Source organism: Enoplosus armatus, chromosome 20, assembly GCF_043641665.1.
Source record: "Enoplosus armatus isolate fEnoArm2 chromosome 20, fEnoArm2.hap1, whole genome shotgun sequence".
In the NCBI taxonomy this organism is placed as follows: Eukaryota; Metazoa; Chordata; class Actinopteri; order Centrarchiformes; family Enoplosidae; genus Enoplosus; species Enoplosus armatus.
Window position 1 is genome coordinate 2,227,729 of NC_092199.1, and position 12,438 is coordinate 2,240,166.

The 12,438-nt window shown below is 44.2% G+C and overlaps 1 protein-coding gene across 1 annotated transcript in view; it reads right to left on the reverse strand.

Annotated features, from left to right (window-relative positions):
- srcin1b (SRC kinase signaling inhibitor 1b) overlaps positions 1-12,438 on the reverse strand; it is a 41,383-nt gene that overhangs the window by 12,423 nt on the left and 16,522 nt on the right. Inside the window, 5 exon segments of the mRNA XM_070927163.1 lie at positions 450-886; positions 888-1,430; positions 5,104-5,275; positions 6,287-6,416; positions 8,694-8,895. Of these exon segments, the coding sequence (XP_070783264.1) occupies positions 450-886; positions 888-1,430; positions 5,104-5,275; positions 6,287-6,416; positions 8,694-8,895 (1,484 nt within the window).

Below are 12,438 nucleotides of genomic sequence, written 5' to 3' on the forward strand. Positions count from 1 at the left end.
CACTGGTATGATTTACATCCCTGCTTCAAGATTAATGGTCGTAATGATTAAACAGTTCATAAATAATCACCAGTTGTGGAAAATTATAGTTTTACTCTGAATTCTACATTGCTTTTAGTCTCACTACAGCTCACAGCTAAATTAGTAGTAACTACGTCACCAAGCGTCCAGCACCACCTATTTAGCGAGGACACATGTAGTTTCTGGTCTGACCGGGGGAAAGGGTCAACAAACTGCTACACAGCAATAAAGTTAGCTAACATTAGTTAGCATTAGCCACAATAAGCTACTGGTCATAACAGACAAAGTAAGAGTGAATTAGCCAGTTTACTTTGATGGATGAATAGTGTGTCTAGCTGCAGCGAATAAATACACAGAATACTACATTGTTACTTCGGTACACGAGTCAAATATAAATAGTTCATATCACAGCGTTGAGGCTGTCCCACCTGGTCTCCGTTTCATTCCCCAACAGAGGTGAGCCGAAGCCTCCGGCGCTCCCTCCCTCCCCTCCAGGACCGGCCATCAAGCAGAGCTGCTCTGAGGTGAGACCTATCCCTGAACCCTGGCCCCGGGCTTTGGGACTGTCCCCGAACACAGAGGAGGTCACAGAGTCCCTTCTCAAACTCTGCCTTCCGGGGGAGCCCCGACCGGGCATGGTGCCCGCATAGGAATCCCTCATGTCGGGTATCTTCTGTGGGGAGGAAGGAGGTGGCACCCGCAGCCCCATGGCCAGCATAGACGCAGCGTAGGCGTCGTTATAAAGCGGTCCTCCTGGTCTATAGAGAGCCCCGCTTTCCATCAGCTCTCCTTGTAAAGCGGCTGCTGAATAGGAGGTGAGTGAACGCATTGATCCAGCACCTCCTCCTCCTCCTCCTCCCCCCCCCTCCTCCTCCTCCTCCTCCTCCTCCTCCTCCTCCACGGCGGTATAAGGAGCCATAAGGGTCTGCTCTGGCAGGTAGAGGGGAGTGAGGACCTCCCGCAAGACTCATCCGACTTGTGTCTGGGCCAAGAGAGTAGGGGTCCGCGTAGATCCCCCCTCCTCCACGTTCGTCTCCCCGCAGCAGCACCATGCTCCTCGATCCATCATCATCCGGCTTCACGTCCCTGCGCTCCAGGATGGCGCTGGAGGAGGCACAGAAGGCCGGCTGGGTGTGATGGGGCTGGTGGAGCTGTGGTTGCTGGTGGGGAGAGGAGTGGTGGGACTGGGAGTGCGGGTGCGGGTGCGGGTGCGGGTGTTGGTGCGGCAGGGAGTGGGTGTGGTGGGGTGGCCCAGCATAGGAAGAAGGCCTGCCCCCACTGTAGAGGAGGCGGGCGCGGGACGGAGAGCCTTGAGGGGAGGCAGAGGAAGATGAATGCTGGGAAGACATGGGGGGGTTACTGAGGCGGCGGTTGGTCGGCGAGTCCTGAGGTGCATAAACCATCTCCCTCTGTGGATAAATAACAGAACAAGAGATACAGAACTGGGCCTTTATCAGGGATCTCAGAGCAGGAAGTCTTGACTGGTCAGAGGAAAAAGACTTGACGATTCCTCTCTATATTCTGTGGGAAGAGAGGCACGATGACAATGAGCTTATTAAAAGATCATTTTAAAACGGAAAGTGGAGCTTTGCAACGATGATGATTTCGGCAGTAATAAATCAAATTTTGATCGCTCTTATAGCTCCTTTTTATCTAGAAAAGCCATTTCCCCCCCCCACCTGTGAGAATCACTTGAGTTAACAGAACGTGTAGTTAAACAGGAAATTGGACAGTTTGATGGGTTAAGTGCCCACAGCCCCACAGAGGGTTTGCAACAGTATTGCTGCGTGGAGATAATTTCACAATACAAGCAAGATGTGGCACTGTTGAACAGTATGAGTGGATATAACACACAGCAGAGTCAAATGATCTACTTTAAACTGACATGATCAGCTAAGCCTAATGTCTAATGCAAATGGATCATTGGTAAATATCATTATTAGAGTTGTGATTCCTCAGTCGGAGGGATTCTGAGACGTTTGGTAAATACGGCCCTGATGAGATTGTAATTGCAGGTTCACTTTACTGTAACATTTTACAACGATTCATAGATGCTGTCTCGAGATTGACAGGAAAGACCCCAAATTGCCCCCTTAAGTGCGTTTTAAGTTGCACTTGATATCTTATTGACGGACTGAGCATGAAGGGATTATCTTTTGGCATCAATCCCAAATGTCAAGAGAGAAAGGCGAAACAAAGCGGAGCAGAGCGGAGAGCAGCAGCATCAGTAGAGTGTAAGTGAAAGCCCCACAAGCCAAGAGTAATAGATACAGCAAAGAAACACAAAAGAAGACAACACAGTAATTGCTTATGACGCACAACGCTATCTCCTGGAGACGATGCAAATTGAAAAACCAATATTTCTACATAATAACCCCGAGGCCTCTTACAACAACACCCTGTGGACATCCTCGCAGCAGCCTAATGTCTAGTGCCATCGTCTTCCATCTTGTATCTTAGCAACAGCCTCGTATCGACAGCATCCTATAACAGCGCTGAAGACATACAGGCGTTTCATTCCACCTCCAAGACCCCCTGAAGTCACGAGACGTCTATCGCAGGTACACCCCCCGAAATGGTTCGTCCCACGTCGACATTCAAAACTGGCCTTTCTCCCGCTGCGGGAAATCTGCCAATCAATCTCGTCCTTAACCACATTGTGTCCTCCAGTCCCAGTCCTGGATGGACTTCAGTAATCCTGGTCATGCTTTTGTGGTCTGCAATCAGGGAATCATTTCGGCTCTGCTGGCTGGGGTTTAATAAGCTCACACACACACACACAGAGTCGTGTTTCCATCACTTCAGAGGACATTACATTGACTTACATTCATTTCCTGGAGACTTAGCCTAACCTTAAACCAAGTCTTCACCCTAATGTCTAATGATTTACGTTACGGGGACTTGCGCTTTGCCCCCAAAAGGAAGGCGAGTCCCCACAATGTGAGCGTGTAAACAGATTTATGTCCCCACAACATAAGTAATACACACTCACACACACACACACACACACACACACGTCCTAGTCTCTCACCTTGGTCATGGCAGTGTACCACACACACACATAAACCTCAAGGTAAGCCTGCTGGTTTGATAAGGCTGTAAAACGCTGGGATAGATTTCAGAGCCGCGGCACAATCCGAAGTTGGCGAGCGATCCCACGAGAGACGAACAGTCACCTCCAAAACATTAGCGGGCAGCTGCGACTCATGCACACTGACGGGCAGAGAAGCAATCGCACACGCAAGCATGTAAACAAAAGACCCCAGGCTGCTTGATTGACGGCAACAAAAACGGCCTGCTGTCGACAACACTCACTTCATCTCCACTGTTTAACATGCAGATTCGATTTTTTTTCAGCGTGCGCTGCATATGTCTGTTTTTCTGTAATGTAATTTATCTAGTTTATAATTTATTTCATTCTATAAAAGCTGCATTCTCTAACACTTTGAATTACTGCTTTCTCATTTCCATAATCGCACTGTAATTAGACGGCAACAAAATGCAAGGTCTTGTGCAGAAAACACTAACTCTGCAAAACTGAATGACATCAGGCGCTCCGTCGATCTGCTGGCAACGGTTTAATTTGCTCCAGCTGTAACCAAATGCACACAGCATTAGTAATCATGCTAATCAGGCTGATGCCACATTCATTTTGCCCGCAGCTGACTGATGAATTAAGATAAATCCTGTTGTGGCTCGTCAATAAGAGAAGGAACAGGAGGGGTGTTACAGGTACTGGAAGATAAAGGAGGAGGAAGAGGTAAAAAAAAAAAGAAAGCACTTCTTAAAGTAATTTAATGGCTTTTACATCTCAAAACGTTGTTGTTACTACCTGCACCCACCTGCTGCTACTGCAATTAGTGGAAGGAGTCAACAGTTTTGATAATCGTTAAGAGGGGTACCTAACCTTTGTTGCACCACGGACTGCTTTTATGTTGACAAACCAACCGGTCTGAAATAAAGGTTAGACTCAAAGTAGGTCAAAGGTCAAAATAGGCATTTTATCTTCCCTCTCGCCTCCAAAGAAACTCTCAGACTGTCTGAAGGTGCTTCGGTTCAGTTGGTTTCCTGTTCACGCCGGCTTTTCACAAAATCGATTTAACGTTGTTTTGCATCATTTCCTGCATTGTTCCTTGCCCTATTCCTGTCTCGGTGCTTCCTCCTGTTTTAATTTGACATGTTTGTGTGTTTTATTGTCGTGTTTAATGGCTAATTTCATATCTGGCCAATAACATTGTTGATCAATGTCCATCGTCCCTGAAAACACAACAAACACAATTAAAATAAATGTCGATTATGAGCATTATTAGACGAAACTAAACCGTCTCGGACCTCTTGTTTAGTTCGCACCAACCGGAGTAAAACAAACCAAACTGGCAAATACAGCAGCATTCTCCACCTACTTCTACTACAACCACCACCACACTCTGCATCCATGACCCAGTCCTCAGATGAACCGGACCACATCTATCATCTCTGATAGTGTTTATGCTACTTTACAGTCAAGTCTGCATCCAGCTTAGTCAGCACTGGTGATGTGAAGGACTGGCACTGATCCAAGAACAGTAGTGCTGGAGTAAGGTCACATGACTCACTCCAACCCTCCCAGGGACTAACTTATGTTTGGACACATTACATAACGCAAACGAGTGTTTGTAAACACAGAAATATTATCAGAGTTACGTGGGAGATGGATACTGGCGTGGGGGTGAATAAATAACAATTTTCAAGGGGAATTACAAAATGTATTATTCGCGGGATGATTTGGTTGGCTGCTATCTTCCACTGCCAGAAAGAGACGAGTGTTTGTCTCGCTCCCTAATCTATGAGTCATAAGCCAGCAGCACAGAGAATGAATTGGTAATGGAGGAAAAGGTGACTGGGACTGAAGCGGGATCAGTTTCTTGGCATCAGTTTACATTTTGGCACCACAATAATACAAAGCTAATATGGATGAAAAGTCAGGGATACTGTACAGCGTCTCAGTCATTCTCTTCTCTCAGGAACTGACTGGACGCAGCTACAACACTGGAAACTCTCAGTGACGCAGAAATCACACAAAGTAAATGTACAAAGACTTACCCGCAGGTCTCCGTTAGCCAGGTGTGGGTTGTGGTGTCCGGGGTAGGTGCCGTAAATGGGCTCTTTGCAGTAAATCTTAATTACGCAGCGGTCCTGAACGTCCCGCGGGTCCTCCAGCTCGTAGAAGACATTACGGGTCTCATCTTTGATCAGCAGAGCTGTGCTGGGAGACCTGAGCATCAATAGCCATCAAAATACTGATTAATAGTCCATGCAAAGCCAATTTCAGCACCAATTACCCGCTAATAATCAGCGATGCACATTCATTTACAGACTAGGAGGGGAACTGGATGATCTTTAACTGCATGAGGAGCCCGTAATGAGAGAATCAACTGGACGCAGTCTTATATTAAATTCATCACAAGTGTAATATTCAGTGAGTTTGGACTTAAGAGAGTCCTGCTGACAACAACAAAGTGAACTGTATGTATCGCCAAGCCGTTTCAGAACACATTATGCACATCATCTATAACTGAAATACTTATTTTTTGACCCAGTTGTCCTGTTGAGGAATACTACAGAGTGTAACATCAGGCCTGAGCTTCAAAGTCAAAATGAAATTAAATTCCAAAGACCATCAATACAGGTTAAAGCTCTTTTCTGTGTTTAATTAAACACAGAAGGAACAAAAGAAGAGGGTGCTGCTGTCCTGAGGTCTCTGACAGACCTGATCACTGACTAACTATTGGGCTAATGAACTGTTAGTGACACTATGGACAGGAAACGCCCGCTCTGAGGCTCAAAGATTAGACGGTTTCCACAAATATGTCCAAAATGCTTTGATGTAGCTGAGGTGTCATATCGTTTTAGTTTATATTTCCTGACACAAACAATGAGGAGAATTCAAACTTCAACATGATCGTTAAGCTTTGAGCCTAAAGAGGAGATTGTATGCACGTCCAGTTGTGGCCTGAAAGAAGCCATTTCACACCTGCTTTGGCTTTATTGATTTGTATCTGTCTGTTTCATCCTTTCCTGATTTCCCTCATGTTTGTAAAACATACTTTTTATTTCTGTGTCTGAAATGGCAATGACTCACTTACTCATCTCGTGACTGATTGATAAAACTTGCAATGTAGCGCTGCAGATGTTGAAAAAACAATCCAGGCCAATCAATGAACATGTAGACAGCTCAATAACTTGAGTACACACATATACTCTCACACACGTGGTCCAGGCGTACCTGAGCATGGCCATGGTGAGCCTCTGGGGGAACATGTGCACAATGAGGGCCCTCAGAGTATCCAGGCTGGTGAGCTCGTGGGTCAGGTGCACCCTGCGAGTCTCCTCCCCAAGCTGGAGGAACAAGATCCCTGCATTTATGGATGGGGAGGAGCAATGAGGGAGATCCACGATGGTTGAAGGGGGGGTAATGAAGTTTAGAGTCAGGGATGAAAACAGAGAGTGGAGGGACAAGTTTCACCTAAAAATAATAGTTTTGTTTGTGCTCACTGAGAGTGTAGAAGAATCAAATACCCATTCTTAGCTTGAACACGCCCCCCTTACACATTCAAACCCACCACCTCCTGCCACTGTGGTTACCCCACCCTCGAGCCTCACTCCGTCTTTCCCTGACCGTCTACGCTAACACGCTTCAGCCGTGTTACTATATAATACATGTCATACAGAATTCACAGAGCCATAGTTACATACATAACCCTCGCTTGCCTTGAACCTCAGGGGCACCGAGGACGAGATCTTTCACAGACTCATTTTAATTAAATCTACCAATGCAATAAAAAGAACTCCAGACTGGGATCTGAATCAATTGATGGTGTAAAAAAGCAACTGTACATATGATTTACTGACTCAAAAAGTGAGTTTAGTGTTAGGTAACTTTTTATTTTGGGCCTCATGTGGCCTGTAATCCACACAGTCTCAATAAAACAAAGAAGTGGTGCAGAGATTGATCTAAACTTAAGAATGACTTACAGTAACCAACATTATTCCTAATGTAGCTTGAAATATTCATTCTCCTCTGAGCCCTGATATGTTATCACACCGGAACAATTCTTAACATGTGCTCTGCTCAGAATTACAGTCAGTCCTTGGTTGCATTTTGTCCCACCTTTTCTAACTCCTGCAAATGCATCAGCAGCCTCCTCCTCATATGCGAGACAGATACTTTAAAGAAGCAGATGATTTTGCTTCTTGCCTAAGCCATTAATCAAAGAAGACAGGTAGCTCAGTAGATCATTTAGAAGATCAGACAGCTCTGTTTATATTCAGCGCAGCGGACCAACGTCTGACTTTGACTCCACACTCGGAGGCTTTTAACAGGTTTACTAGATTCAGTCGACACAAGGAAGTGATTCCCTGTAAGAGGATGCTGTTTTATCAACTCGATTGTTGGAGATCTTGTTTGCTGCTGTTTTTTTTTAAAAAACATCTAAGAAGATGAATAGTTTTCATGCATGGACACGTCCTGGGTGTGATTGGCTCTCATCTTGTCAATCAAAGCCACGGCTGTGAAAAAGACGATGCATTAACTCGAGGAGCCCCCAATTTGAGACGCTGAATGTCATCAGTCGAGTCATTAGCCTTTTGTTTCACAGCGTCATCGTACTCGAACACAAGAAAACAACATGGCAGGCTGACTGCGACAAGCCTTGTTTCAAAATGATCCAACTTCAAAGCTAACTGATGGAAACAGAGACGAGTGATGGAAGAGGAGGACACATCAGCGCGACTGAGGACGCCACCACTTCCTGGACTGCCGTCATGTTAGACGACACTAAAGGCACTAAAGTGTGAATCTTACAGGTAAAACATGGCATGTAGGCTGTTATAAGAGTTTTGTGAGGGGGCAGGTGAGTTAAGCTGCAGTGTCCAGAGGGTCGGCAGAGGTTATGAACAACATAGTTATTCTGATAATTCAAGAGGAGGACTGCGCTGATGAACAAGAACATGTCAGCATGTATAATGTTCACCCTGCTCACTATCCTGATTTAGCAGCTGGTGGGAATGTTATTCGTTTTCCAGGTATTTGGTCATAAACTCGCCCTGAGGGAAACATGAATGTGGCAATCCATCCAATAGATTGACACATTTTTTTAAACCAATGTCAACCCTAAATGTGGCCCTAGATGATAAGTCAGAGGATCAGAAGGATTAAAACTGGGGACCACGAATGTCTGTACAAAACATCAAGGCAATCCTTCTGGGAGTTGTTGTAGAGATATTTCACCAAAATGATCAACCGACCGACACGAGCACGGCTACAAAAACATCAGTAATAATGTTGACATTATAGAAAATATCTACAGGTAGGAAAAAGATGGAACCACCAGCAGGTAACAACATAAATATTCAAACTGGCAACTCATTCGATTAAGCTGAATTCAAAACTACAAACATGGCAGAAATCTCATTAGTAATAATGTTCCTGAGCACCTTTACAATGATCAATCAATACTGATGTCATACATAGTCTAGCTAACTCTTGCTCATCTGTTGTGCAGCACATGAAGGCTTCAAGTGATTTCTACTGCAGCTGATGTAACAGATGGACCTGTAGAGCATCTCATTGATGGCCACCGGTCACAGTGAAGCACAGAGTGTACATCGTTTCTTAAAGACAGTGGTCTGACCTGGCGCCCGCAGCTTGGCCTGGCTGGACGAGCGGGCCAGCGGCAGGCTCTGGCGGAGCCGGTTCATCCGGTTAAAGCCAATGGGGATATCAGGCTCTGACATGGTCTCCAGATTTTCAGCTGACGCAAAGGATACCCTGCTGGCCTGGTCAGCAAGAGCCGGCTGTGTCGGGCTGAGTCGAGTCACACGAGGCGTGCGAGTCTGCAAGAAACCAGATTAAGAAGTTAGGAGAGAAAAGAAAAAACAGGTAGAAAGAAAGAAAGAAAGAAAGAAAGAGAACAAATTATACTGAGACATTTACTTCTGCTGAGACGACAATACAGTAATCAATGAGTTGACAACAAAAAATGTACAACACACAAACAAGATGGCCTCGGGAAATCAATGCAAAGAAACAAACCAGCGACTAAAAAAAGAAAGCTTTTAGCACAGACAAAATAAACACTTCACCTCAGACAAAGCAGCCTTTACATCTTCCTCTACCAACAACAAGGAAGCTGAACACTGAAGATAAAATTAGAGCCTCAGACAGAAGCAGCCCAGGTTAAACAAACCGACTCTAACCAACATCAGAGTCAGGATACGCCAAGACGGCCTCAGAATAGTCCACCTGCATTAATAATGACGGACAAAAACTATTGAACAATGCTTCAATTAAATTTTCAGCAGAGGAGAGTGGAGTTTGTAGAAGCGATGATAAAGAGAAACTGGGCAGCAGCAGCCGAGCGAAATGTTTCTGAAGAAAGATAATGAACGTTATTCTGCGGCTCTGGCCTCGAGCGGACTGAGCAAACATGTGATGTTCTTGACCACAACAAAGCCAAGCTCAATCTCAACAGCCTCTATCTGTAATGCAGATTAACGCTGATATTCCACCTGTCCAATTTTAACCACTGGGGAGCCAAATTGTGAAGGACCTCTCATTACAGCACTAGCAGGAGCTGCTGCAGCAGGTTGGCTTTTAATGAATCCTCACTGACAGACATTTTCCAGCCCAAAGAATACTGTAATGAGCTCCCACAGTGCTATGTGAAGCCAGCTCCGACTGCCTTCTGCATCTGTGGTCTTTGCTTAGTCCATGCAAGCACTGTATGTCTGCTGTTTGATTTCTTGAGGCTGCAACAAGCTGAGAGCATGCAGCCATGGCACTCAGCCACGCTCGTGTACACAGGCATGTAGGAAACACTAACAATCGTGTCAAAAGACGTGAACATGGAGGATAATATGCACTGCAGACACACATGCATGCACACAAACAATCTGTTGCACCAAATGATCTCTTGGGGGTTTTGCTCCTTCTACATTAATAATGTTTTGAGAGTCCTTAAAAACGCTGAAACCCTCCACAAGCACCCACACGCATCTCTCAACACTGAGAACAGCCTGACAGATTATGTGTGCTGCCTCTCATATGTTTGGAGATTTATGGTCTCTGAGAGTGCTTGTCAGCCAGACGCTGCACACCTTCTGCCTTCAACCACACGAATCAAACTACTGAGGAGAAAGGAACGCAGAGAGTGGGAATTATAAAGTTTGTGTTTGGTGAACTGTGAAGGAAAAGGGAGCAGACGGAGGTCAGGACAAGAGCTTATAGGCAAAGGAGGAAAGAAACATGCAGAAAGAAGAGAATCACAAACAGATGAGTCGAGGAGAAGGATGAAGCGACGATTCTCTTAGATTTGCTGCAGAGGACCTTTTCTTCAGGTGAGCTTGGCTAAGAGTGGTAGTATTTTCAACAGTAACGGTCAATAAATCTCCCCCCAGGATCTCTCGCTGGACCTCCTCCCCCTCTTCACACTCCTCTGGCGATCACTCATAAGACGGCTGCTGCACTTGTCATATCTAAGTGACTTTGGTTGCTGTTGTAAGTCATTACAGGAGCTGGCTGATAAAAATCACCACAATCACACTTCGTACAATGATTTAATCCACAGATTTCATGGAACACAGTGTGAATATGGGATGTGTCTTCGTGACTTAAGTGCAAATGAAATTGATTTCCACAGCGACGCGGTCTCAAGAGAGCTAGAAATATGAGAAAACGTTGGAGAGGTTTGATGATGTTAAATCAAATATGGAAATAATAACGTTTTAAAGAAAAGAGCTCTTTGCAATGTTGAAATTCTGAAAGTGCTGTTTTCCCTGCTGGAGAATAAAACAGATCTTATGGAGGATTAAAGGATAAAAGCTTCTACACTTAACAGATTATTAGAAGAAATCTTGCTCTTCTCTACTTCATTCATCTTGTGTTTTATTTGACTGATGAAAACTGATTTCTGACTTAAAAACGTGGCATCAAACAGGAAAGAATCATCTCTAAGTCCTGAAGGAAAAGTTACTGCCTGAATACTGAGAGACCCATCAGACTGGAGTAACACGTTATAATATCACTCTCTAATGCCGCGAGATGTTCAGGTCAAGGTAGAGCTTCAACAATTAGCCAATTAATCAATCGACAGAAAATATTTTCATTCAGTTTTTAACTCTAATTAGCTGCATATGTGACATGGTAAAATGGCCAGTGGTCAAAAGGTCAATTCCATATAAAGTAAACATAAAAATGATATTGTAAAGGATGCCTACAAATGCATCAGACAAACAAATTAATCAGATTTCAAACTACCTTTTGAACATAAGTATAGAAGCACAGCAGGTCGAGCTTGGCTAACGCAAAATGGAGAAAACATGACAAAAAAGGAACCATTTTGGATTCAACACTAGAGATAAAGGCTGTTTGCTGACTTTGTAAAATGCAGCTACCTTACAGTGGCGTTAGCTTGTCGCTCAGAGAGGCAGCAGAGGAAAACGTTAACTCTACAAAGTAGTTTAGGACGGAACGCCCTAACGCCTAGAAAATGGATTACTCTATCAGCTTACACCTGTAGAGTCAACATTGATTGTACTTAAACTCAGATGTAATTTAGCAACGTGTTTGACTTGAACATCTGTGTGGAGTAAAAAGGCAACTCAAACAGCCATCAGTCCACAAAACGGACAAAATGTGCATAAAACATCAGTCTCCTCTGAGGACATGCAGTCAGAAAATGTCTATTTATATTTCCTTGCATGAGGGATTCCATGAATTTCATGAGGGCAGAACAGTCACATGGTTTTCTGCAGCTTGAAATTGAATCGTAATCACTGAAGGAAGACAATGAAAAGAGGTGTATAATTTCACTTGTTACGCCTTCCTGTCTGACTGTGATCCATTCAACAAAAGACCTGTCAAGTTTCCATTAATGAGCTTTTATGTAGAAAACGTTCCTGAGTCCATTTGTCACTGTTATATTGTTCTGCCAAAACTCCTTTTCTGTGGTTTGTTAGGAGCTCCTGCAGCATGATTTCATGTTTCATTTTTATGAATGTTTGTTTCACTACATCTCTTCAACATTCTGACAAATTCCAGGATTTAAAACATCCTGAAATGAACATTTTCATGTCGTCACCACAGACTTCAGTTCAGATTTAAGCCGACACGTTTTATTTTGTGTCATTTGATATAATAATTGAAATTAACATGAGATTTTACTCGACTAGTTATTTATGTTTTTTCCATAACATTTAACAAACAGCTGGCTGCACATCAGCCTCTTCCTGCCACAAACACAGTGAACGCTTTATAATCCAGTCAGGCGACCTGCTGCAGAACTGTTGATAATCACAACAACAACAACAACAACAACAACAACAACCTTGAGCCAACAACGCTGCCCGTCGGTTTTGATGGGACACTGAGGAAAACCT